This window comes from Charadrius vociferus, unplaced genomic scaffold (genome assembly GCF_000708025.1).
Source record: "Charadrius vociferus isolate BGI_N301 unplaced genomic scaffold, ASM70802v2 scaffold593, whole genome shotgun sequence".
NCBI lineage: Eukaryota > Metazoa > Chordata > Aves > Charadriiformes > Charadriidae > Charadrius > Charadrius vociferus.
In genome coordinates this window covers 885,522-912,641 of record NW_009647739.1, presented here as the reverse complement: position 1 = coordinate 912,641, position 27,120 = coordinate 885,522, and the positions used below count along the sequence as shown (strand labels likewise).

Genomic DNA, 27,120 nt, shown 5'->3' with positions numbered 1-27,120 from the left:
GGGCCATATGGCACACTCTTATGCCATGGTCCCCAGTTCCCCAGCATGGAGACCTGCTTGGGCGCACGGCAGCTGCTGACCTCTGTGCCCTGGAGTTCTTCCCGTGTAACCCAGGGTGCAGATGGGCAGAGGAGGGTGGCTTGCTGTGTTCCCAGGTCTCATCCCAGTGTGTTTTCAAGTTACGATCGGTGGTTGATTTGATATGCAAAGCCTTTTTAGACCAAAAAAAAAACCCAAACAAAAAACCAGGCACAATTTTCTAACAAGTAATGTCATTTAATGAATGATATACTCTAGAAAATAGAAACTACCCAGTTGCTGGTTGGTTGGTCTGTTTGGGACTGGGAGAAGGCCCTTGCTTGGACATACAAGGCCTTCTCTGAATTCTTTTGTCAGCACTTGTAGTTGCTGGAAACAAGGAAACGTCCATATATTGAAAGAGACACCAAGGGGGCAATTTTTTTCTAAAATGCGGGAAGTATGCAGAATGCCTTCCCACCCTGTCTCATCGGGCAAGTGGCATGAAGGGCTCAGAGCTCACCAGTATCTTTAGAGATGATCCACACCTAGAAGGGATAGACTCAACCGACGGTACCTACCACAGTTCAGTCCTCTAAAAGCATTGGAAACTTCTCGCTCTGCAGAACATCATGTGGGCTCTGGTGTTATTGTACTTCTTTCCAGGTGCCTTTCTGCACGTGTTGTGTCTCTTCCCTCAAGGTCTGGCTGCTAATTCCAGGGAATATGCTTTTCAGAATGTCACAGTACACCGTGTACAGCTCTGGGTCTATTTTGGGCTTGGGCAGAGATCGGGAGTTGCAGGCCTGTTCGGTGACAGAGTGCTGTAGCAAGTAGACGTCGCTGAAGAGCGCAGTTAGGATCTTGTGGGCAGCCTTGTAAGGGTCGTCTTCAAACTGCACCATCGCCTTGAGCTCCGTCAGGGTATAGCCGTTGTAACGCTTGCTGTCTTCGGCCAGGGGCTGCACAGTCTCACCAATGTGTCTCACTTTCCATTTCAGGCATTTCAGTTCTTCTTTTACGTCCTCTAGTTCTTTCTCCATGGCTTGGAATTCCTTCACAGTTACAAATCTCCTGCCAAGGAAAGAAGTTGCAGACACAGTGTGGAGTTCAGAGGCCCAGAGGAGTGAAATCAACACAGCTTGCCTGGGGTCGGACCACAGAGCCAGGGGTTTGGGAAGGGAGACACCAGCCATGTCACGGAATACCTTCCCCAGCTCTTTGTCAGGCTTCATAGCACCAGCAGAGTTTCTCTCTGCTAGCACGGGGGGAGATGTGTTTTCCCATTTGGAAGGAAACGAGGCACCTTACAACCGTGCCCTGTTAGAGGAGCTGAGGCTGACAACCTGGCCCAGGGGTGGTCTGTAATCAGGTCTGGAGAGCTAAACGAATGTATGGAACATACGGTATTTTGCTTCTTGGATAACAGGCTTTAGTGGGAGTACAAGGTAGTTACTGGAAAACAAACACTGGGAGCATCTAAATCATAAAAGATATTTAAATTTTTTTATGAGGGGCTCTTAATGACCCTATATCAAGTTGAGTCATTTGAGGACTTAAACATGTGTATGGTCTGGATACATACCGTTCATGATCAGGGTCTTCCAGATCTGATCCAAAGCCCTTTCCTGTATTCTTTAATCCAGTTTTGGAATAGCCAGGAGACTGGGAACTCTCTTCAGGAGTTGTTGTTGCTGGAGGCCTTGTGCTTTTTGTGGTTGGGGTCAGTGTGTGATCTGATGCTGAAGCTTGTACGTTTTGTGCTGTGTGAGGACAAAAGGTATAGAAGGAGGTTGCATTGATCCCTGGACTGACTGGAGAGGAGTCAGAGTATTGCTGTGGCTTGGCTGAGCTGGGTGTTAGACTGAGCCTGGGGCTGGCTGGGCAAGATGCCGGAATAGTCCTTGCTCCGAGCAGGCTGGAACACGATATTGCTAAATTTTCATTTCTTTGCTCAAATGGTTGAGGGTTTGGTGATTCTCCCGGGGCCAATCTAGTGATGGAGGCAATGTCCAGCAGGGTTTGATCCTGAACCATGGAGATCTGGCTGGTCGGTTCTGATGAAAGTGAAGAGCTGCTTGATGTGTCGCTGGAAGAGCTTGACATAGCGAATGGGGGTATTTTCTGAGCATTATGGTCACTCCTGTTCCTCTGCGTGCTAGTGACATTTAGAGCTGGGTGTTGTGAAGCCCTAAAGGAAGACAAACACACACTTTTTCCTCTGGACTGGGCTAAAGGCTTATAAGACAATTTCAGGCAAATTTTGGGGCAATTTGAAGCCTGTTTCCTGTAACTGCATTTCCCTATAGGCTGATTTGCTTCTTATGTCCCATATAAAACCCTCTGCTTCTCATGACCAAGAACAAAGTGTTTGAGAATAAGACATGTACATTCAGGACCAGTTCCTCCCTGGTGCCAACTAAGCATTCGTCAGCTGTCCTCAGTGTGATAATCACTGGCACACCAGTGCTCTCCTTCCCAAAAGTCCTACAGCTCTGCAAGGACCAAGGATCTGGTGCTGAGGAAGGGCAGGAAGGGAAGAAAGCTATCGGCACATTGACTGACAAATTCCAGTAAGAATGCAAAAGGATAAAACCTGGTTTGCAGGTTGTCACAGCATCTGCCCTTGATCACACCCGCAAAGCGTGAAGACCTGCCTTCACCTTGGAGCCCCAGGCTTACGTCTTCTGGTAGCTCTGCACGGTTACCCAGTGAATTAGGGGGTGAATAAACAGGCAAGATTGATAAAAACAGAAGGGCAGCACAGGATGACGTCATTGTTCCTGTGGTGACATTATAGGACATTTCTTTTATACAGTTCAGTGTGTTAAGGACTTTTCTTCCCCCGCTCCTCAGCTGTGGGCTGTGTCCAGGGCTGACCAGCTATTTGAGGTGGCTGGAAATGCCAACTGCATGGGATGCCTGACCGCCCCTCCTGAATACTGTTTCCTGTGCTTTTCTCCTGGCTGCTGCCAGGCAGGAGAGATCCCAATGCTTCCCCCCGCCCCCGGTTATATTTTACTTAGTTTGGCAAGACTGATGGCAAGAGAGCAAGCTGTACCCCCGGAGACCGGAATTGTCCTGATGGGTAGCAAACGCAGCTAGAAGTGCCTTGAGCTTGAGGGGGAACACAGACATACCCACCGCGCAGATCATGATTCAGGATTTCTAACAGCCAAAGGACATCACAAACTTTTGTAGCAATACCAGTGACCGACTGAGTCTTCTTGTGCATCTGGTATATTCACATTCCTCTTGTGGTGGAAGACAGCAGAAAATCCTGGTGTGGATGAGTTATACGAGATCTAGTGCATGAAGTCCTGTCCTGTTAGTACCAGTGGCTTGAATTAGCTACATATTCACTTCTCCGCCTCCCTGTGGTTTTCTCAGTGTTGGATGCAATTAAACGCCAAGTTTTTAAGGTCCTAAAGAGCATGCCTCATGCCTGTTGGCTTCAATAGGGTTAATTAAGGCCTTCGCTAGATCACAGCATAATTATCCGGTTTAAATCAAATTTAGAGGCTTCATAATTGGAAAAGCAGACAGTAACAGAGCTACTGCATAAAAACAGAGCCACAAAAGAAGCGTAAAATGATTTATATAGAAGGCAGGAGAGAAACCAAGAGCACACGTGCCTGAGGGAGCACCCATCCCCAGAAATGCCTTGATTTCATAAACTGGCTGAACAGGGGTGGAAGACAAGAAATGCCAACTAGATATAAGGAAAAGCTTTTTAACCCTGAGGGTGTTCAAACACTGGGACAGAGGCCAAGAGAGGTATTGGGATCTCTATCCTTGGAGGCGTTCAGAACTCAACTGGACAAAGAACTAAGCAGCCTGATCCCGCCAGGTCTAACGCTCGTGCTGTGAGTGAGGGACTGGACTAGAGCCCTTCCGAGGCCCTCTGCACCCTGTGTTATTCTGTGAGTCAGTGATTCTGCTTAAAAATGAAAATAACTTATTTCCCCCACAGTTTCCCTTTCTCCTTTCACTTTTCTCCCGTCTGAGTCCCATCTCACCATCCATCTCTTCCATTGGAGCCTTCCCCTTCCATACTGATTTTATAGTGCTTGTTGCAGGGGAGTCCCTCATAAATAGAAAGGTTTTTAAAGGCTACACAAAAACAATAGAAGTTTACTTCTACTACTATTACTTCTACTTCTATTAGAGTGTTACTTGCAGCCCTGTGGCCCAGACGGATTGCTCCCCCTTCCGAGTGGGTAGCCGAATTGCTCCCCCTTCCGAGTGAGTAGCTCAGGCCTTTGGAAGAGGGGGCTGTGGGAGCGCGGGCAGCCCGGAGCTGGGCACCTTTGTTGCGTTGCCTTTGTAAATCGAGTTGCTGTCTCTCGGTCTGTCCTGAAAACAAGGAATGACAGCTTGTAGCATGTTTGGTCATGCTGTGGAGGTGTTCAGAAAGCTGGAATTTGGCACAGGTGAAGCTGATTGTTCATTTCTCGCCAGAGAGGCAAAGAAGCCTGGTAAACTTGTGAGGATCTAGAGCCAGAGCTTCTGGCCAAAGGAGTGCATCCCTGCGCCCCCGGGAGCAGGCGGGTGGGGAGAGAGGTGTCTGCTGGTTCATGGGCTGCTCTGGGACCGAGAGGAGGCGTGGAAAGGGCGATCTTCTGGTACAGAGAACACAAAGTTGCTGGTTATTTAGAGCAAAGCCGAATCTCTGGCGTTCCTTAATCTTCACTACAAACCCCCACATTCAGGAGATGCTTTTTGCTGTAGCAAAGTGTAGGAAATTCATTCTGACAAGAGCAAACCCCATTTTAAAGCAAATAAAATAAATGCATGATGTAACTTTTTTGTTAAAAAGATACATATTTGTCCTCAAATATCTTACAGTGTTAAACTATCTGAACATTAAGAGAGCAACAATCCCTACCTGTATTCTGGGGGGGAAACTATATGCACAGTAACCTAAAGGCTATTTGAGTGCATGTTCAATCTGAAAGACTTCATTTCACATCTTTAGTAGTGCTGGTCCGGGCTGGCTTTTTTGTGGGGTTTTGTTTTGGGTGGGTTTTTTTTTGTTTTTGGTGTTGGTTTTTTTTTTCATAAATCCAGGATTAGCTGTAGGAGATGGAACATTTATTGAAAGATGCAATTTAAAAGAGTGACAGAAAGCACATTTCATAACTAATCTCACTGAAATTTATATAAGAAACATTTCCAATTCACCTGTGCACTGGAGGAAACAAAAAAGTATAAACTATCACTTTATTTTGCTTTCCTTTTCCACCCTTTAATTTTCACTGGCTTCAGTGCTAAACATGGGACTGCATTTACTTTTATCATCATGCTTATCTCAGAAGCAGAGGGGCTGGTTGCTTAAGAGGCAACCCGAAGCTTGTTAAAGCAATACGTCAGTCTGGATTTTAGCAGAGGTAAATAAGGAGAGACCTGAGCTCTGTAACGTTGGAGTTTGCTAGTGGGCAAGGGTTCGCCTGAAGACAGGAATGAAATTCCCATTGCTTTCAGTGTAGCAAGGCTGGATCTCAGATCTGTAACCATGGTGCTTTATCAGAGGGGATTCTTTTCCACCTGTTTTTATGTAGCGAATCACTATGAACTGAATAAATTACAGGAAGAATTGGAAGACCTGGAGTTGAAATCAATGCTGACATGAAATAGGAAGGTGATTGCAGCTGTCAGGTACCTCCACAAGGAGAAACCTTGACTCAACTTTGAGCGACACTTCAAATGCGTCAAGCCCTTGTTGTCTGCCTTCTTCCAGCCCTGCGCTGCTCGGCATATAAAGCATGTTCCCCGTTGTCAGAGTGACCTTGTCTGCCGTCTGTGCCTTGCCCTCTCCAGCTGAGCTTGTGCAATAGGCTTTTTGTAGCACTGAATTCGGAGACATTTGAGAGTTGTCTGCAAATGCAGCACTGCTTTCCTTCTGTGGCACTTGAGACCAAGAAAAAACAGCGGATATTCTTTTTTTGTGAATCATTTCCACCATGTTTTAAATCTGGAGTTCTTCTGATGATCTTGTTTGAATAGAAAAAAAATGACACTGTGCTTTACGGTGAAGCACTGAGGGATTGGTTGCATAAATCTTACTGTAGACAGCCAGGGGTGGGAGGATGGTAGAAGAGCTGTGGGATGGACCCAGGGGAAATGCCTGCAGGGTGATGATATGAGAGTAAAATTGTTTCTTTCAAGGCCTCCTCTTTGTCAGGTGACCCTCCTAAAATGCCCACACTGCCAAAACAGTGACTATATTATTTTCTTAATGCTGAATACATTTTGAATAGTCTTTCGGCTTTCTATGAGAAAAGCCGGTATCCTGGACCCTGGGTTTAATCTGCCTCCAATAACAACCAAGGCTTTTAGCCACAGACAGTAAGAATATGCTTTTTCCTGCTCAGCTCTTGGTTCTTCTGATCTACCCATCCTTGGGTCTCCTGAGCTACCCAGCTCCTCCTTGGCTTTGGCACCATACCCGTCCCTTCTTGCCCTTTGTGACATTTCTCCTGCCTCTATCTTAGCCCTTGTTCGCCGTCTATCATCCGTACCTCTCCCGTCTGCCCTGTGGGTCCCAGGCACACTGATCTCACCAACAGGCTCATCTTAATGCCTGGTGGTGAGAGAAGACTGGAGGAGAGGGTGGAAGTGACATGGACATACAGATGTCTGAAATCCGGTACAATTGCTGTCTGGAACCTAATAACAGTGACCATTTGGTAATAAATAACTGTGCAACAACAAAAAAACATCCTGATGTGAAGCTGCTTCTATTGTTTTTGTGTAGCGACTGTCCACAACCAGTGCGCTACAATCTCCCAGCCCTGCACATCTGAAAGAAAATGTTGAGACCTCCAAGGTCAAAAATGACAGCAAATAGACTATTAAGACTTTTTAGAGCTTTGCAATGGTAATGCTAGGTTTGGTATGAACAAAACATGGCTGGGGATCTTAGATGTATAGGGGCCAGCACCATATGTTTGCACAGGAAGGCAGCTTGGTGAGAGCAAGAGGATGCCAATTTATAGCTCGAGCTCCCTGATGCTGTTCTTAGCCCGGCTCAGGTAAGTTTAAACCCTGTTAAAGGCAAATTATAGTTCAGTGATGGACATTAAAATGGTTGAAAATAGAATTATCAAGACTGAATATTGCATTGCTCCAATCAAGACTCCTCTGGAGTTGAGCTTCTGATGAAATTTATAATTTAAGGCCACTTCTCAAAACGGATAGCTTAGTCTTGCCAACAGAGAAACCTGTGATCCTGGCCTGGCGTAATGCCCTTTGTGCTACCTGTGCTCTCACAGTGCTCCTGGGCTGCTTGCAAACCTTTAATATTTTCTCTTCTAAAATCACCTGGCCAGTTGGTGTTTGTCTTTTACGATCACTCAGTCTTGTTCTTTTATTTAAAGTTTTTACTGTTTTACTCTTCAGGAGCACTCCCCCAAAATCCTTGCCTCTCAACAAGGACCAGATGCCCTCTTTTGTCTTTGTGGAAGGACAGCAAAAAGCACGATGTCTGGGGATGAGTGAATATTCCGTAGATGCTGTTTGGCTCAAATTAGAAGAGCCTCAGAGCATCTCTAAGTGAGGGCAGCTGACAAGTCCTGCAGGGTTGAAGTGAGCAGTGGAGTAACTTCTGGTGATACGTCTTTGTGTGCTTCTGGCACAGGACCACCTCTGTGTGAAGAGTTCAAAAAGAGCTCAGAATGATCATTTACTCTGCCAGTGAATGCAGGGGGTGAGTTGACCAAGCAATGGTGAAGACTTGGTCTGTTCTAGGTGACGTGCCCTCTTCTTTCATACAAGCGGACCCCTGGATAGCCAAAGGGCCAGTGCAACCTTCGTGGCTGCTCTGACTTTGGCAAGGAATTTCTCCTGTTGCCATTAACAGTTCCCTGCTGGCCATGAGCCCGTTGTGTGGGTAATGAGACAAAGAGTGGGAGCATATGATGTTAGAAACTACACTAAGGAGAATCCTCTGATCAGGTAGAGGCCAGTTATGTACTGGTGGGTCTGATACCAGGAAGGAGAGTGTCATCTGAAGGTTGTGAGGTTTTGTGCCATCCCAAGCAGTAACTAATGTTTTTTCCTCCCTAATAAGCGTAAATAATGAAAGTGCTGAAGCTTAAGTTGGATTCATAAATAAAGTGTAAACTGAGAGCAGAACTTCACTCATTTCACTTTATTAATATTGATCTGATTTCATTACAGTAGGTAACTGATGTGAAGCTGAAACTGATGTAATATTGAAGAATGGCCACTGTTCTTTAACCTGATACCGGACTTCTCATTTGCAGTTTGCTTTTACAGCGCTGTCAGCACACCTCTGGAGGTAAGCTGTGTGTCCTTTAAATGGAAGTACTGGGGCAGGGCTGGGCACAGGACCAATACAGCCTTGTTTCTATTCCTTGGAACACCTGATGTCAGGAATTGTTATTTGTTCTTTGAAACCAAGACCTTTGGACAATTTTCATAAAGAAAGAAGCGTGTCTGAGCACTAGCCAGTAGCTTGGCAGGTAGGGAATTTTCTTGGGAAACATGAGCCAGATCAGTTTTGTACTAATAGACATTTTCAGGCCTGTGAAAATGAAGGATGTGGATCTGCCTGTGGAAAGGCCCATAACTGATACAACACTTTCAAGGAGCAGAGTTACCAAGTGAGCTGGAGACAACCCAGGCTGGAGAGCAGTGCTAGCACTCCCATGCCTGTGGGGAGACCACCTGCAGTGACACAGGACTGGAGAGCTGTTCCAGCAGGTCTGATGAGGGATCAGGACTCTCAGTTATTAGGGTTAGGGACACCAAGCTTCCACGAGGATGTGGCTGAGATGGGCATCTCAGCAAGACAGAGGCAGCAAAATGCTATGAGGTTTCCAAAGTTAATAGCGCTGAGTCAGCAAGTCACTTTCCCAAGTCTCGCTCCTGCTGAGTGAAGAATCACTTGCTCTCTTTGCAAGGAAATAGATGCATGAAACTGCACACATCTTTCCTGGAGAGTAAAGGAAAAGTATAGTATTCAGAGCAGGGCAGGAGCCATGCTCCAGTATTGCTCCGTACATTGAACCACTGATTCCCATAGGTTAAATAAGATTTTTTGCAAACGCCGAATAAAAGCATAGCAATTTTCTGAGTAAGTGCAAGAACTGGCATTAATTATACTAATGTTATTGTCTACCAAAGCTGCTTTCAATCTTTTTTATATTCAATAGCATGCATCATCATGACTTGGTGATAAATATAGATGAAAAAAGGTAGTGATCATGAAAGTTATACAGGTGTAAATTAGAGCATATTTTTAAACTACTATGAAGTCACAGCTTCTTGAGATAACATAAAATTATAGGATATGTGCACATCCTAAATTGAATCCTGGAGAATTTTGTCCTGTTCATATGCTAGCTGATTATCGTTTGGGCAGCGCTGTCTGGGAAAGTTACAAACCTCTGTTTCCATAGCTTCCTACTCCAAACCTTATTCTTAACTCCAAGGCGCCAGCGTGGGGACGGTACAAGCCATTGTGTATCGGACATATTCGAGCCATGGTCACTTACTATTTGGGGAGCAGCTATGGAGGCACTGTAACCTCAGGTCCCCAGCCTCAGCCCTCTCCTCCTCAGTCCTGGAAAAGAGAATATAGAAGTAGCACCTTTAACAGAAACAAAGGCTGCTCCCAAATGTACAGAAGTGGAAGGGTGAAAACCAGTAAGAGTGCAACATACCTGGGCTCCTCCATCTATAGCCAGCCAGGCCCATTATGGAAATCGTAATGGTCTCGGGAAAGACTCGGTTCCTTTGGCTTTGCCCCTCTTGGGGAAAGCTCATGTAAAGAGGCCACAGGGAATAGAAATGAGGGGCTCAGGGCTGTGTCTCTCCCAGTCTTTCACTCTTCGGGATGAGTCTAAGCATCGGGGACTACCAGCATTGTACAGTACGTGTGTGTTGGAAGTGGGTATGCTGCTAGTGCTACACCAGTTAAGTGCCAGTCCGTGTAATTTTCCAGAAGGAACAGCTCTGCGGATCAACCTTTCTGTGTTGCAGAATAAAGTACAGAATAAATCCAAGGCAGAACGTCACACTTATCCTTGTGTGCTAATGAAAGGTGAATAGTCAGATTGGAAACTCTTATTGACGACCGTATGAAAAGATACTGACTCTGTAAATGGGAGGTACTTGTAATGTACCTCTGTAAATGGTCAGTAGCTTAATGCCTGTTCAGATACCAAGGTGACCAAGGAGGAAATCAGAGCAAAAGGTTGGCATGTCTTTGGAAAGCATTGATATGATCTGCACAACACCTTATATGAGTATGATGGAGTTAAAGAAAGCAAGCTGTGAGTAACATACATCAGAGAAATGTACAAAAAAGGAAACAATAGCGTATCTGAATGATGATTTGAAAAGTTCTGATTCTCATAGTGTTGGGAATAGTCCTGATTTATTATCTCTGCAATAGCTTTGGTCCTGCTCTGTTGCAAACTGCTCCAAGCACTTCAAAACTACATTTTCTATCCCTGCAGAGACATTTTGTCTGCACTAGTATCAATGGCAGTTTGAACTCAGTTCACTCTAGAATTTCACCACTAGCATCTGCCTGATGTTGGGTTGGTTTTGCAGATCAGAGTAAGGGCTCAGTCAGCAAGAAAAATGTTGTGAAATCAGCTGCAATGCCACAATGCGTGTTAATGGGCAGCTGCAAGTTGGCAAATGTTGTGCTATGGATGAGTGAACTGTGGAAGGCTGAATCTTCCAGATTTACTTGCTAAATATGTACATTGGTTTAACAGCACCTAATAATGAGATTTGCTTCACAGGAAGCAAAAAGCTGGATATCAGACTGGAGACAGGGCGATGATGTTCTCTAGGGTCCCCTCTCCCACCGGTGCCAGGGTGGGCTACCCTCCTTAGCCCTCTCTGTAGTGGCTTCAGGTCCAATGGGACTCAACACCCCTGGCCTCATGCAGCCTGACCAGGCATGCATGCATTTCCAAAAGCTGCTACTCTCTCTCCTTTTGTCAACAGAAAAAGAGAGCAATGGGTATTTCAAGTTTTCTTATATCACAGTATCATAGGATCATAGAATGGTTTGGATTGGAAGTGACCTTCAAGATCATCCAGTTCCAACCCCCTGCTATGGGCAGGGCCACCTCCCACCAGCCCAGGTTGAACACCTCCAGGGATGGGGCAGCCACAGCTTCTCTGGGCAACCTGGGCCAGGGGCTCACCACCCTCACAGGAAAGAATTTCTTCCTCCTATCTAATCTGAACCTCCCCTCTTTCAGTTTAAAACCATAGTCCCTCATCCTATCACTATATGCCCTGATAAACAGTGCCTCCCCATCTTCCCTGCAGGCCCCCTTCCAGCCCACTGGAAGGCTAACTTTTTATTCCTTGCTCAAGACTAGCTCCCCACGAAGAGCTCACCTGGATTTGATGTCCAGCCTTTCAGGCCCCCTATCCCAGACCCCAGACTTCAATCCTCATGTACTCTTACCCCAAGCCTCTATGTTCCCTTGCCCCACGTCTTCCTCCCCATAGCTACAACCGTCCTTCTTCCAGCAGCTGTGACTATTGCCCCAGGGTCCCCATCTGCCCCACTAGCACTTTCTGCTTTTCCCCTAGCATACCAAAGAAGCACAGAGGAAAGTTTTCATTCTTTACCTGAAAGCAAAATCCACCAGAGTTCTGGGAGCAGGGAAAGGTGGTAGAATGGCTGAAAGGGTGTTTTGTTTAATATACAGAAAAAGAAAGACAAGAAACTGGGACAAACTTGGGAAAGACACTCAATGTGAACAACCTAGCTGCACTGTCCCTTGCCTGAATGGGTGTGCTGTGAGCGTCGGCGTAGCCAGTTTGTCTAAATGAGCACATTTCTTGTGAATGTGTCCTAATTATTACATAGCCATGTGGGCAAAGCTGCTAAAACTGCCTTCCTCTCATTGCCTTTTTAGAATGCCCAAACTAGATGGTTGCACATTTATTAGATGTTACGCTAAGAAAGCCGAAGATTAATAGTCTGGGTGCACTGAAGTTATTGCTGCGCTGGAAGGGTTACCCCAGTCCCCTGCTTCTGGGCCATGTTTTCTCATGGCCTGAACAGGTATTCCTGTGCAGGGTAGGGAGGAAAGTGTGGGATGTCACGGCATGACCCCACTGGGGAGCAGCTACATCTCTGTGGCAGCAGGCAGTGGCAAGGGGACAGCGGTCCTGGAACCACTGTCTGTGTGTGGCAGGGCATTACAGAAGCCAGATAGCTGGGCAGTGGAAGAGGAGAAGGTCCTGGCACGTTGACCTTCCTTCATCTGATGGTCACATATAGCTTATCAGATTATATAGGAGAGAACAAAGAATCCCTGTCCCTTTGACTTATCTGAAAGGATCCTCAGAGCAAAGGAAGCAGAAAGGTATGTGGAGGGTTCCTCCTCTGCTAGCTGGGGTGAACAGTAGATGATGGACCATGCTCAAGACCATACGGGGCAAGACTATTCATATGAAACAGAGCAGAAAGAGGAATTGAGAGGCAAAGAGAGATACCTATTATGAACTGACACCTAATAAACTAAAAAATTGAAAAAGATGAGCAAAAATGATTGACAAATATTCAGTTAAAAGGAAAATGAGAAAAAAGGACAACCAATAATAGGACAAAGACTGAAAGCTGACATGTTGCAGATTATTCTACTGATAATTTTGTAGAACACTTAATACATGAATAATACCTCCAAGCCTGTATCATTTACTTGTTCTGCTTAGAGTTACTCTGAGCACTATCATATCTTTTGTATCTGAAGAGCTATAATATCTTTTGATTTTATGGTGTGAAATACAGAGTCTGTTTTGTCGGGACTTTTCAAAGTATCCCAGCTTGGGAAGGAAATAATTGTTGACTAAAACACCGTGAATCTTTGATTTTTCAGCAGCTGTTTAAATGCTTTCCCAGTGATAGAAACAGTAAGATGCTTAGCTGTCGAGAGACAAGTCTGTGTCTTTGTGGTTGTAGATAGTCAGCGAATTTGACTGTCTCTGTGTAAGCTGTCTCTGTTTGCGACTTGGTTGTGTTTATGTGCAGACTGAGGGCTGGATAACTACATATGCTGTTTAAGGTGGAGTCAGACCAGGCTGTGGAGCAGCATTTGGGGCGTACACATAAATTCATGTGATTTTACAGGTCTTGTCTGTGTTCTTCACAGCTGAGGCAGTTCTTAGGATGTCAAATTATCAAGCAGCAGTAACGCAGGCTGTGGGAGGCTGACATGCGAGGGGAGGGGATGGGGTGAGCTGATGGAGAAGGCTGGGGTCAGGGCAGCAAGCTGTGCATTCATGGGGCTCATCCGCTGCACCTCCTGCGCTGGGTGGTGAACAGGGTGCACACTTGTTGAATTGGGAGTTCTCAAAGGAGCATTTCAGCTTAGTTCCATGTGATTAAAATTGAGCGAAACACAATGATTACGTTTGACAAAGTACTTGCAAGATTAGCAGTATTTTACTCTCAGTATTTTTTATAAAGCAAATTTCTTCTCTGGGAGCAGGGGCCTGTGGAAGAACATTCCAACAAAAAACTTTTATCAGGCAAAATGGGGCCAACACTTTTCTTCCCTGTCTCCCAGAAGATAAACTGCAGCTGTTGGGAATAATGATAAAGCTTTAACTTTCACTAGAAATATATTGCTCTTAGAAAACTGCCTATTGCACAGTCTATTCAACGCAGAGGCTAGAAGCGTGTGTGCTGGATGTGTACTGAGGCAAAGGAACATGCGAAGAGGGTAGTGATATGTACAAAGTAACTGGAAGGAAGATAGGCTGGAGGGTTTTATTTATGAGATATGAAAAGGAACACGGAGGTGGAGGAGTAGGAGGGAATGTGAAGTATCCCTGGGTATATGCACAGGAAGGAAAGAGAATTTAAGTTATTTTCTATTTGTGCAAAGGAAGATCAGAGACAGGGGAACTTGCGTGTTTGCTGGGACTGCTGGCACTCGCAGCATGTAGCAACAGTGCTGCTAATTGATGATCCCTGGACCCCCTGCAGTCTCAGAGTATTCCCAGGTCACAGTAGGGAAGCTGATCATGAATATGCTAACTTTAAAAAAAAAAAAAAATAAAAAAATGGATGTGATGCTGCACAGCTTTAAATCTCTGGAATGATCCCATGGTAACACTGCCTCTGGGCTTCTTATTATGTATTCAGATACAACAATTAAAATAATGTGATATAAAAAAAGAAAGTCATAATCATGAAGTTTGGGAACACCACATGCTTGATCTGTGTGTGTGGAGGGGCTTGGAGGATGTGACCAACAAGTGAATTGTTCACACAAATTCAGAATCAGCAAGGAAAGTGGAAGGACAAAACCAAATATACAGTCCAGTCATAAAGCAAGTGGTAGAAACGAAGCATTGTTTTCTGACAGAGCAGTCACAAGGAACAGGCTGTTCTGTAGGCATGTTGCCTCGTATGGAGCTTCTTTTGAATGATACATATGAGTTAAAAACCACACTGGTTTGAACTGGCTGAGGTAGGACCTGTCGCTTGCCTTGGGCATATGTGTGTGAAACACCCTGCTAGTTGCCTCGGTAAGTTCAAACCTTCCTTCCGAGAGACATGAAAAAGCCGTGATGCTGCCTTCGGCTGCTTCTCATTCTTTGGGGCCCTTCACCTGTGTATCTAGTGTGTTGGGGCGAAGGTCTCTCAGATGACAACTAGTCCAACGTGGCTTTGATTGTAAAGTCTTATATATGGTGCATGTAAAAAGGGGCCCAAGGGGGGGGGGGGAGGGGGAGGGGGAGAAACGTGCTTTGTAATATGGTGAGTGCAAGAGGACTCTAAATCAAACCACACAATACCTATGTGGGATAAAGAGCCTTACTACTCTATGCCATTAATCTTTGTTGCTATTTACTGTTCCAGAAAGGGCAGTAGTGGTATGTTATCAAGTTTCCTTAGTATTTCCCAGTGTAACTCAGCATATTCCGTTTGCTTAAAATTCTGCTGGTCTCTCATCTGCAATTCTCACTTCAATAATTTGGCTGACTGTTTTCCCTCGCCTGACTGGTTTCCCTCACTGAGTGTTGATTTCTCCTGAGGCATATGCTGACCACTTCCTCTTCACTGTGTTTGGGGTATTTTTCCTCACACATGGAATTTTTTAAAATTCACTGCCATCTCTAAGTGCAAAATTAAGAAAATCGTGGTTGTTTGAATCATCTCTCTCATCCTTCCAGACTGCCTGAAAGGTAGAGTGAAAACTTGGAAGGTGGCAGAGGAATAACTGTACCAACAGAGACTATTCGTTAAGGCTGGGTAACTAAAGCAAAGTAATAAGCATGGAAGTTCTCCAGTTCTTCCTGCTCAGGAGAGTTCCTCGCTTCACTACTGAAATGCCTGATCATTTCAAATCTTCTGTCTCCTCAGAGCGTCACAACCCCTCTCTTCCACCAATGAGAAACTGCCAGATCGGTCAGAAGAACAAGAATGAATCCTCCTTGTGTTTTCTGTCCTCAAAATATCTTTGCGTTATTTCCAACAACAGGCTTTTGGTGAGGATTCTCTGTACTTATCAGCTCCTCATTCCATGAAGGTACCCCTATGGAGTCCACCATACCTTCCCTGCTGTGTGAGGTCAGTATTTGTGTGTTCTTTACATTCTGCAATTTAAAAGCAAAGCCTTAACCTTCTCACGAAAGAATGTGGGCAACAAGTATCCCAGTGCAGCCGCATGGGCCAACTAAGGGTGCCCGGGGTCAGCAGTGCAGCGGGTGGGCAGCGTGCGGTGACAGGCACAGTGGAGGAGCATCTCTTGGCCTTCAGGGCTCAGACAGGACTTGGAGTCCATCTGAGACCCTGGGAGCAGTGTGGGTGGCACTGTGTGGATGTTTCTGCAGTGCAACGTGATGTGTGCGCTATATTTGTGTGGAGGAGCTCAGGACGGGTTGTGTGGAGGAGCCTAGGATGGGTTGTAGGCATGTGACTATGGGTGATGGCAATACCAAAGTGGCCTAGTGGTCACTGGAAAATGTCTCAGCAGCCATTAGGATTACTGGGAGCTGCCTATTACATGTGCTGAGAAAGGATGGCTGTAACATTTGTTATGTCCCCACAATTTTACCTTTCCAGAGGGGGAAAATCGGCTTGCATTGGCAGCAGAGCTTCTTATGAATTCCTACGAATCAGATGCATACTTTAAGGACTTGTCAGTCTTGTGTTTTAATGAGTATATAAGAAAAGGCAGGCACTGGGACATCACAAAATTTAAGAAAAAACAAATCAAGGAGGATCTTTTGTGTTTGTCTTTAACACACATCTTCTCCAAATATCTCAGAGACTTCACCCACATGTGCTGAAGCGAGTGAGAGCCTGGAGCTTCTGAGACTAGCAGAGTCCATGAAAACCTCCACTGATGGAGCAACTGACTGCACTGACCTTTCTCTGAAGTACTTGATGGCTTCCTGGTCTAGGAAGTTCTGCTCTTCTCGAAAGCCCTGCTCAAAGATTTTGCGCTTGTGTCTGAACTCAATGACAGTCTTAGTGTAAGAGTTCAAGGTAGTAACGGAGGCCGCCATGCAGCAGGTGAAAGAGCCCCATGCCAGACTGTGGAGAGAGAAACCAGCAGACAGAGCTGGGTTAAGACAGCAGCTCATGTTATATTTCTGACGCCAAGAGACACACATACACAGGATGCGACTAGGCAGGTAGGTCGTGGTGACAAACCCCTTCTCCTCCTCTTACCTCAAGTGACCTGTGGCCCATGCTCAGGCACGCAGGCAGGGTGTTGGGCTAGGGGCTGGGCACAACTTTCATCCCATGGAGAACCGTGTGGCAGAGTGCGAACATGAGCACTCGGTGCACTCTGACAGAAGAGTCAGACGCTTCTTGAATTCCCTTTGAAAGGTTTCAGAGCCTTGCAGACAAGTGCTAAAATCTATAGAGCAGTCATGAACTCTTGGAAGGAGTAGTGCCCACGAGAGCACGTCTTTTGGACCAGTGGCAGTTCTCTAGCATCCATGGCAGACTGACTTTGCACTACCGCAGGGATGGTCTCTATTCCATTTTTTTCATGCCTTCATCAGATTACTGTATTTCCTTCTTTCCTGGTTGATGGACATTTCTAGCATTCCTGGCTTATATCCAGTCTCTGAAAGCCTGACCGGAATAGAAGACAGCACTTCCACTTTGTGGAGAGATGCAATCTGAGGGCAGTGCCCCAGGTGTGCAGGCAGTGCTGGCCTATCTTGGTGAGCTGGTGGCAGGACACCTGCAAGTCCCAACCAGGAGCATGGAGAGAGAGCAGGAAGGAAAAAAGTGACTGCCCCAATGCCGGGCTGGAACCACAGCAAGTGTGGTCCTGGGGTCTCCTGGCACAGAGAGTTCAGCTGGGGGATGCTCTGCTCCCTGCTCATGGACTGGGTTTCCCCCCTTCTGCCTTCCCTGCACATGTCCCCTCCAGCCTTTATGTCTTTGATCTCAAGTTCAGATGTGGCTGGAGGGAACTCATGGCCCCAAGGAGTTTAGGTGCATTTGAGCATGAAATGGGGCTACAGAAAAGGCACTGAATTCCTCCTTTTGTCTGCAGAGCTTATCTGAGTTCAGGTTCCCCTTGACTTCACATTTGGTCCGTCCGCTCCAGCTACATATAGTTCACAGCGGCTTCCTAACTAACTTGGATTAACTTAATCATCTGTATCAGACACACTTTACCCGCTCCTTGCTTTCACCTTTTCTATGACCAAATTGAACATTGCTATAAATTATGCAGAACGGAAAGAATACAGCCACAGTAGCACTGTCTTATAAATCTGCATTATCAACAGAGCCCTCAGCGTGAGCTCTTTTCCCATTCTGCAAAGGATCTGCAGATGAGGAAACAGTTTCTCATTTCAAATTAGGCAAAACTTGAAAAAGAACACATATTCATGAACTGGAAAATCTGGGAAAAAAATGGTTCAAGTAAACAGAAATGGCTCATTTCAATGATTTCAAAATTCAGTGCGTAACAAGTCCGTGAGGGGCTCCCATGGCAATGAAGTGTCTGGAGGCAGCCCTTTCCTTGTCGTTTTTGAACCCGTTTGCACGACGCAATCAAATGAGAAGGCAGCATAGAGACCCCTGGGGTGACCACGGTTGGGTGGAGAAGTGGAAAGGAAACTCATGCTATGTGTGAGTGTCCAGGCACAGGGAAGGCTGGCAAGTGTCTTCCTCCCACACGGAGTGTGTGGAAAAGCTCCAATGGCTCCAAACATTTCCAGCTGGGCTCCTAAACAGTATTGAGGAGGAAGCCAGCTGAAACCACAGCCTTCACTGTGCCTGGGGAATGACATACGGAGAAAAATTTCTCTGGAAAGTTTCTGATAATTTCTAATCATTAACTCAGAAATGCTGAAAGGTTCAGAGAAGGAAATACAGAATGAAGACTCTCAATGTGACCTCAGGTCTGGCATTTGGTAAATCATAATAATGAGACAATTAGGATTGTTATGTTTTAGTTTTTATGGACCTTGGTTAAATGTTGTTCATTTTTAAGTGTAAAGAGTGGTTCTCCTACCTGTAAGAGTTTAAAAGATCTTCACCTAAGATAGGCTGTAACAGCAGTGCCCCTCCACGCCAGCTGAGCCCGAGCTGTGGTGGGACTGCACCTATAGTGCCTCTGGTAGCTGAGCTCAGGGCTGTGCTCTCAAGTTCCTCTGTGGTTTTTGTATTTGTTTTCTTTCTAGAAGGGCTGAGCTTGAACATCCACTGGTCCTCAGAGCCACTGAGTCCCCTGCCTGGAGAATCCCCCAGCCCACTCCCGGCTGGTGCCAGAGCACAGACCAACCTCCAGGCTTTGCCAATGGCTTGGGAATGGGGTAAGATAACAGGGCCAAGCAGTGGGACATCTGAACAGATCACTAGCAGCCCTTCCTCATTTTGAGGAGAGGTGTTTTTATCATTCCCCTTCAATGGAGGAGAAATAAAGTCACAGAAAAGACGGTTTTCCCATTGACGTTTGGAAAACAAATGCAGTCTGCATCTCCACTCATGTCCTTTGGCTCTTGGCCATGGGGAGGCAGTTCCCCGGCCCCACTTTTCAGTGGTGTTCCAATTCCCTGTGCTCTGACAGGCTGTCTAGTAGGATGCTGCAGTGGTACTTTTTACAGAAGGCTGTAAATAATGCTGATGTTCGCACTACTGGTTCAGCGGTATTTAAAGCTCGTGCTTCAGGCCACCACCTGAACCCAAATGGAGCAATTCCTACATGTGCAGAGTTTCCAGACTCCACCAGGCTCAGTGGGCATTTGCTTTTAACCCTTCTTAAAGAAGGCGCTCGAGTCTGGGCCACACCAGGGGAGGTTGTAGCTTTCTAGTCCGTACAGCAGTGGTGGTTCAGTGTTAGCTGGAAGGAAGAAGCCTTGGTTTTGCTGCATTTGACTTTCAGACCTTCCTTTGCCAGGTCTGCTACCAGTCACTGGCATGGTATGAGGAACCCCTTGGCCTTCCTCAGGCTGCTGAGCACCACTGCAGGCTGGAAATGCTGCCGCTGTTCACGTCTGTCCCGGGGCAGCTGTGACTGAGCTGATGTTTGCACTTTGCCCAGCACCTGCACAGATAAGTATGCTGTCTGGGAAGGTATTAGGGGAGGGAGAGAGATTACCAAATCTGAGAAGCTGCTTTGTGACAGCAATAGCTTGAGCGAAGCTCAGCTATAACGAAGGTGGGCCAACAGTCACTGTCCAGAGTGAAGCTGAGGTCCCGCTTCAGGAATATGGGAAGAGCTGAGGCTGCTCCCACACATTTGTCTGCTTATGGGTATCTCCAGCGTCCTCCAGGGTCAGTCCCGTCTTTGCACCGAAGCGCGCTGTGCCCTGGCTCCGGCTGCCTGGGGAGAGCTGCAGGCGGGGGATGCAGGGTGTGCTCTGGGACCAAGCAGGCAGCGCCGAGAGCTGCCGTCACAGGACGGGGTGGTGGGCTCCCACCAGCTCGCCTGGGGCACGGGCAGGGCGAGGAGCCCGGGGAGGGCTCGTAGCGCCCTGCAGGACCCGCCAGCCTCTGTGGCCCGTTCTGAGACATGGGGTTTCTTGTCTTGCACAAGGTGAAGGAGAATAATCTAACGAGTGCTTTATCGTGCTAGACATTTAACAGCAGTCTGAATTTTGAGTATTGCAGTAAATTATAAAATAGATTACTGAAGACAATTTAATAGAGAATACGCCTTATTATTTAAATATATCAATCATTATACAATTATTATGATAGAATTGTTATAAATATTTATACAAATATTATAAATATACAAATGCAGTATATTTATATGTCCATCATTGTATGCAATAAATATTCATTATTAATACACAAAAGAAGCTGTATTTTAAATATACAATTTATATTTAGTAACACATTACTAAAATGTTAGTAACCCCTCCCATGAAACACAGTATAGTGAGAGAAGGAAAGACTAATAATTCCCTGCAGTGCTGTGCATAAGAAGTATGTGTATTTATTTATTGGTGTTAGCAAAGTCTCTGCTTTGAGATGGAATGAAAATAATGTGCTATATTTAGAAATGGAAAAAAGATTTTTCCCTAGCCATCCAAAGAGGCTGATGCCTCTAGAGGGATGTGAATGTTGTTTGCAGGTATTTCTATTCTCCACAGTCCACTATTCTTGTTAAGCTTCTTATAAACTTGTGAGCAATATAACACAGTTGATGTATCTTGGCCAAATTATTTTTATGTGATCATTAGAAGATAAATGGGAAAGGTTGAGGGAAAAAAAAAAAAAAAAAATCAGTCTCCAAAATGTCATGTCCTTTTTCCCAAGCCTTCTCCCCACGATCCACAGGGAAGTCTCATGGTGCCAGGAGCACTATGCCTTCCTCTGCAGTTGTGTTAAAAGTTGCACTGTGAGGTTCTATTGAGACACTAATTAAAAACAAAACAAAACAAAACAAAAAGCTAAAAGTTTCTGAAATGCCATGGCAATTATGTACCTGAATTGAACTTTAATGAGAGTGCTCAATCTGTGTTGGTAATTGTGGCTGCTGTTTATTTACAAACGCTATGTACCTGCTGATATGCACAGCTGCTGCTGCTGCACAGTCACTGATAGCTGTCCTCTAACACCTCAACAATATACGGCCAGGGTGGTTTTTTACTCCTAGCACTTTGGCAGCTGGAAATTCACATGTGTGTTCCTGGAAATTTGAGAGGGTATGTAATCTTCCAACAGACTGATGGAACAACTTGAAAATGAAAATATATTAAGTGGTGGTGACACTTACCAGAAGGACCATCCATAGTCCCATGAATGTGGTCGCCAGTCCTCTGGCCCAAGGCTGACCGTCACTTGGAAAACTTGAGTATACATCATGTGTGCCACCATCCCCAAGAGACCTGAGAAGCAGGGATTATAATAGGAATTTTTGTGCTAATGGTTTTTTTATAATTCTGAGATAGCTACTGATGGAAGTGCTTTGAAAGCCCCAAAAAAGTCTTTGTTGTACTTTTATGCCTCCTATTCTACTGTGGAGGAGGGAGCTGCATGGGCAGAGGAAAGGTGTGACTGAGAGCTCATTATTTTACATCATACTGAATTCTCAATTAAGAGAAGAGTTAAAGAAAGAAAATCGTTGAAGAAAATGTTGCACAATTAGCATCACCACCAACCTCGCTGCTGCAAAACAGGGGTATGCCACCCACAAGTCATCTCACTTAGCCCATCGCAGACAGGCTTCAGGTAAGAGAGTAAGGAGAGAGGCTTCTGTAGGCAATGCAAGATTGAATGTGTTCATGCCAAACGACGATATTTTATCTTAACAGTTGTTAAGATTTATAATTTTGAACACTTACAAAACACGTGGAAGTTACACGAGGAAGTTAACGCAGCATTCCTGGTGATGTGCGGGGAGAGGATACCATAGGAATAGTTTTGGTGGTACAATGTTGATGATGCTTGCCTTTGTGACACCATTATATTTTGCTGAGATAAAGAAGATTAGGCAGTGTACTAGACACTGCTCACCGTGATGCTAATGGACAGGGCTGCAGTTAGATCACTAAGTTTGCTCTGCCACTTAGCTGGCCAGCACAGTTCTTCAGCTTAAGCAGAAAAAAACTGCCTGAATTTTTACATCTAGACATCCCTCTGAGGAAGATCAAACCCCACTTTTCAAGAAGCGGTGGCCAGTAGGAGCTTGGATGCTTGGAGAATTTTCTAGCTGCAATAATTTGGGATGTGTCTGCTTTAGTACTTAGGCAAAGCAGAATGATGCTCCCAGCTGAGGGCATGAAAAGCAGGGGTTTGGGCAGTTGGCTAAACCATGGGGCAGGATCATCATTTCCCAAACAGACCTTAGACCTACAGGTGTCAAAAGCCCCTTACGCTGCAATGACAGTTCAAGGCACTTTGAAATATCGATGGTCTGCCACAGCGGGGTACAACATTGGCCCACAGGTTACACTTTGCTCCTTAACTAAAGTCGCCATTCACTGATATCTCTGATTGCCTATTTTTTTCCACTGTTGCCCTTCCTCTATATGGAGGATCCTGATTTTTTCTCCCCAGATGCAAATTTTGGCTCTTCTTTCCTGCTCACTTTCAGAGTCTAAACCGCTTCATTAGTCTCACCAGACATGTGGATGATTCAGGGCAATGCTGGGGGAGAGAAGTTGGGGAATGCCGTGTTTGTGTTGTGGGTATGTTAAGCAGGACCTTCAACAAGACAAATGGCATATTTGATACAAACAACTGCAGAGGCTGAAAGGAGACATTTTATTACCAGAAGCTGCAGTGGTTTGCTCAGCGGCTTCGTGTTGGTGTGACAAACTGGGAAGTCAGGAGGTGGAAAGAGCAATTCACATTGGAAGAAATGATGTTTTGGCAGGGTGGGCGGCCTAATGGGAGCACAGCAAACTGGTACACACCTTGCTTGTTTCTGGCTATATTTAATTTTCAGAATTCATAGGGAGCTTGCTGTACTTTTTAAATCAGTGCATTTTTCTCCAGCTGACAGTTATGGTGTTGATCTTAAAGTATGGGGTTTGCTGTTCCTATACCTACTGTCAGTAACTCTTCAACCTTAACAAAATATTACAGATTGCCCTGAGACATGTCATAGTCACTCAGAGCTGTCAGGAGGCTTGACACGGGCAGGACCAGCTTCAGCAAGGCTGCTCGGCTCTGTCCTGTCATGCAAAACCTTAATGGGGTTTCAGCAACATTCAGCCCTTCCGCTGCATGGGAGGCCGGGGTGGCCGTCCCCTGACACAGGTGAGTAGGAGGTCATCAGCGAGTCCTGCTGTAACACCGGGATCACGGTGAAAACGTGGTGCTTAATTGCTTTTTCTGCTTAATGGGGAGGAGGGTCGGGGGCGGACATGGACCTGACTGTGCTGTCAATGGCACTGTGCCATGTACAAGCTATAGCAAAGCAATAATGAGTCTGTCTTTCATTGTGCTGCTTCATGCACTTTTGGTGCAGTTTGTTCCTGATGCCACCCGTCGGCTTGGTCTATTTTAGATATACTTTGCCAAGTGCCCCATGGAAATATCCTGTGATATTCTGTTGTGCATTTAATGGTCACGTGTTGGATAAAATGACCTGCCTGTAATATAAATCAACAAATGCTGTGTTTACAAGATTGTCTTTTCCTCCAACAGGCTGCTTAAGGCTGGACAAAGAGGACAAAATGCCTGGATGCCGACCCCCCTGGGGCCCAGGGCAGCAGACACTTGCAGGGGTAAATCCTGATAAAATGGTAGACTGGAGTGACTGGAGTGCATGGGAGCGTGGAAACACTGACCGTTTATAGTTGGCTTAAAGTCATTAACCTTGCAGGACCAGAGCTGTTTCTAGGAGAGCTTAAGGAACTAAATTTGGAAAAAATGATATATTTTAAAGCATTTTCAGATACCTTTCCTAAAAATGTTACTTATGGAATATATCACAGTAATGAAAAGGCTTTATTATAAATATTACATGAGAGACTTATATAAGTTGCTTAATTTGGAGAAGGTTAAGAAGAATACCAAAATGACAGTGGTTTTGGATTATTTTTTTTTAATGACTCGTAAGAGCTTAAGTAACAGCAACAAGTGGCCACCGTGTTAGGATAATTTTTCCTAACCTTTAGATTTTGAGCTATGAGAATATGAAGATCCCATTGCACTTTTAGGAGAAAACTCTAGCATGAATTTAATGAGAGATGTTCTGCTCCAAGGCAAAGCCCTCTTTGTTATCTGATTTCTATAAAGCTGTGTCATTATAAATGTGTTAAGATTAAATAAATACGCTTTTCTTCTTCCCTCCAAGATCTCTGTCACTGAAAGAAAATGGCTAGCAGTGTTTTGGGGTGGGGGTTTTTTGCTTCTTATTTTTCTATCCTTTTTCTCTGTAAAATTTCAAAGTTTATATTTGAAACATCATGGCAATGTACTTAAAAAGAGGGAGGGAAAAATAAAAATAGAAAGATGTGTAGGAAAGAAAACTTCATAATTCTTACAAAACTTCCAACTGCAGTTAATGGTGAAGAGAAAGAGAAACAGCATGGAAATTACTGTTTGAAGGCTGAGGAATTCCACGTAGTTTGATTTTGAAAATTGAACTGAGATTTTTTTTAAACCCAAATTATATCCAAAGCTGAAAAATATGCTTTGGCAGTTTTTACTCAGTTTTTTTTTTGGTCCTTTCAGCTCCACTTCTGATCTAAGTTTTATACCACTAACTGTATTTCACTGTCTGAAGCTATCCCTGAAGATAAAACTCCTTCACATAAATGTACACTGCATGTTATAATCCCTTTCGTCTTGAAATACAGCAGAATAAAATGCACTTTTATTGCAGAAGTTCTTTCTGCCCGAGAGGTCCATGCAGGAGTGCTCACAAAGCCAGCTATGGCTGGTTGCCTGTGTAAATCCTGGGAAGGGGAGTTTTCAGCCTGCACAGAAGTGAAGGAGCGCTTAATTACATGGCTAGATTTGATAACTTCTTTTAGAGAAGTGAATTCCTCAAGTTCATTGGCTGAAGGGCTCCAAGTACAGACCAAGCATAGAAATAGCCTGAAACATTTGTTCTGAGAGATGTACGTGTCCGCAGATTACTCTTGGGGTTGCTCCAAAGTGAGATTACTAGAGTCCTTTTCATTCTCAATTTTGCTAATGAACAAGATGGGCTTCTTTCTGTGGTTTGAAGCATCACACCTTCACCTACTTTTAGGATTAACTGAGAAAAAAAGGATTTTCAACTCTATATGTTTTTCATTTTCTATTGGATAATCAGTGTGACGAGGCTGAAAATGGAGGCTCAGGCTATAGGTATGGAGTGGCTGTGTGGGCTGGGGGGAGGCTAATTACTGCATTGCTGTTGTGAAACCAGGAATACGTTGTTTCTCCTCTCCCTGGCAGGAGGCAATTTTGTCACGTGGTCCTTGTTCCAAAGGAACAAAAAATTGTAGTGAAAAATGCAATAGTTAAATGGGGATAAAAAGAGTCTTGTAGCCCTTAGTTTTTATTCTTTCAAAGTTTTAGAATTTTGTTTTGTCGTGGCTCCTTGGGCAAAAGGGAAAGGGAAGGTTCGTACCTGAAAGCACAGTGAAGACAGCAGCAAAGGCATTTAACTTGAGCCCATCTATCACACTGCTTGAATGAAAGAGCTCGAGGCACATAAGGCTGAATCCGACGACTAACAGCATGATGTATAACACCTCCGATACTACTGATAACCACAGGACACCTGCAACACACAAAAGCAGCAACCGGTCACTTGTTTAGTAAATGCTATCAAGAGGTAAAGTTCATAAAAATTAAATAGGAAATCAGGAATATCTAGGAGTAATTGGGTATTCAGAAAGTTTAAATTTAGCAAATCACCACCCAAACTCTGAAAAACAGAAAAAGTGGTGAATAAAGATTTGAATAATGGCAGCGTGGGAAAGATATTGAAGAAAGAACAAGCTGTTGCCTAAGATTCCGGCTTGGCTAAAGGACCTCTTTGGATATATCTAGAACCGCTTGGCTCCTATGACGCAAAACATAGAACACAGAATCCATTTTCTGGCCCTCGGTCATGGTTTAGATGAGCAGAATCTAGTGCGCGCGTGGTGATGGCACAAATTACCTTACAGCAGATGGGCTGGTGGGAGATGAACAGGCTCGGATACCTCTCAGGCCAGGTTTTAAAATCACACCATAGTGTCGGGGTCTGTTATAAGAAACTTTCTTTCCCAGAAACCAGTGTCCTGCAGAATGACTGTTCTGACTTGGGGTGTTTGGATCCACTGCACAGATCTCTGCCCCTGGGACTATATACAGAAACTGCCAGAATACCTGTGGGGTGGAGCCAGTTATTTATAACACACTCAGCTGAAGAGCTGCAGATACAAAATTTGGGCTGCCTTCTGTTTTCCCAACCCCCAGGTACAACCCCTCAGGCGAAGGGCAGAGCTGATGTGCCCCATTCGACCCACGTGTTCTGCAGGACTTCGGGGTCACGCGCAGGTGAGTGGTTCTGGCAGCGTTTGGTAGTGGCCGGCTGGCTGTGGGGTGAATTTGAGAGGGTGGTAACAGATAAAAATGTTGAGTCCCTGCCAGATTTCCAATCGCTGTTTCAGCATGAGAAGCCGCTAGAATTCTTCAGTACGTTTGCTAACCTGACTGCTAGAGAATTCACCTGGAAACAATGAGCAGTGATGGAAAATTTCAGCCTAAGCAGTTGAAACGTGGAAAGTTAAGCATCTGAAGACAATGGCTTATATTAGAAAATGTTAGCTGTAACCATAGAGACTGCTACAGGCTTCACTTGTATTAACACATTCTCTCCTCACTGTAAGAACATGTGTGATAAAATGCAGTTGAGCTTATCAAACCAGGTATGCAGTCTCACTTTTATCAACTGTTTGAGTGTCCTCTTAGTGACCAGGATGATCCCAGCTCACATTTTGTCTGGCAACTTGTCTTTTTATGATTGCAACTAATTAATATATGCTATTAGGTGTTGGTACCGTACCTGACCTTTTGAGTTTTTAAACAATGCTACAGACATAGTAATAAATAAGCCTTTTAATTTCTTGCAGTGACTTTCTGTGTAATATTGCATCTATCAAGAGCAAACAGCTGTTTATCTCACTCCTGTTAGTCAATTTGGTATCAGGGCAACTGGCACGCTCTTC

The 27,120-nt window shown here is 45.0% G+C and overlaps 2 protein-coding genes across 2 annotated transcripts in view; both read right to left on the bottom strand.

The window, feature by feature from the left end:
- Positions 1–262: 262 nt before the first annotated feature.
- LOC104283729 lies at positions 263–2,124 on the bottom strand. The gene is made up of 2 exons (XM_009881946.1): positions 1,604–2,124; positions 263–1,092 (listed from the first exon to the last, which is right to left on the bottom strand). The coding sequence occupies exons 1-2, from the start codon at positions 2,122–2,124 to the stop codon at positions 666–668; spliced, it is 948 nt and encodes a 315-aa protein (XP_009880248.1). The 3' UTR covers positions 263–665.
- A 62-nt stretch (positions 2,125–2,186) lies between these two features.
- GSG1L (GSG1-like) overlaps positions 2,187–27,120 on the bottom strand; it is a 56,904-nt gene continuing 31,970 nt past the window's right edge. The window contains exons 3-7 of the mRNA XM_009881915.1: positions 25,533–25,685; positions 21,237–21,348; positions 16,406–16,573; positions 9,540–9,607; positions 2,187–2,209 (exon numbers count right to left, since the gene is read on the bottom strand). Of these exons, the coding sequence (XP_009880217.1) occupies positions 2,187–2,209; positions 9,540–9,607; positions 16,406–16,573; positions 21,237–21,348; positions 25,533–25,685 (524 nt within the window). The remainder of the gene's footprint in view (positions 2,210–9,539; positions 9,608–16,405; positions 16,574–21,236; positions 21,349–25,532; positions 25,686–27,120) is intronic.

Bases quoted from the DNA above. Each gene is read 5' to 3' on its own strand.
- LOC104283729 (XM_009881946.1), bottom strand. From the start codon at position 2,124: ATGTCAAGCTCTTCCAGCGACACATCAAGCAGCTCTTCACTTTCATCA. The intron at 1,093-1,603 runs GTATGTATCCAG...TTTCCTTGGCAG, and splicing joins GAAGACCCTGATCATGAACG to GAGATTTGTAACTGTGAAGG.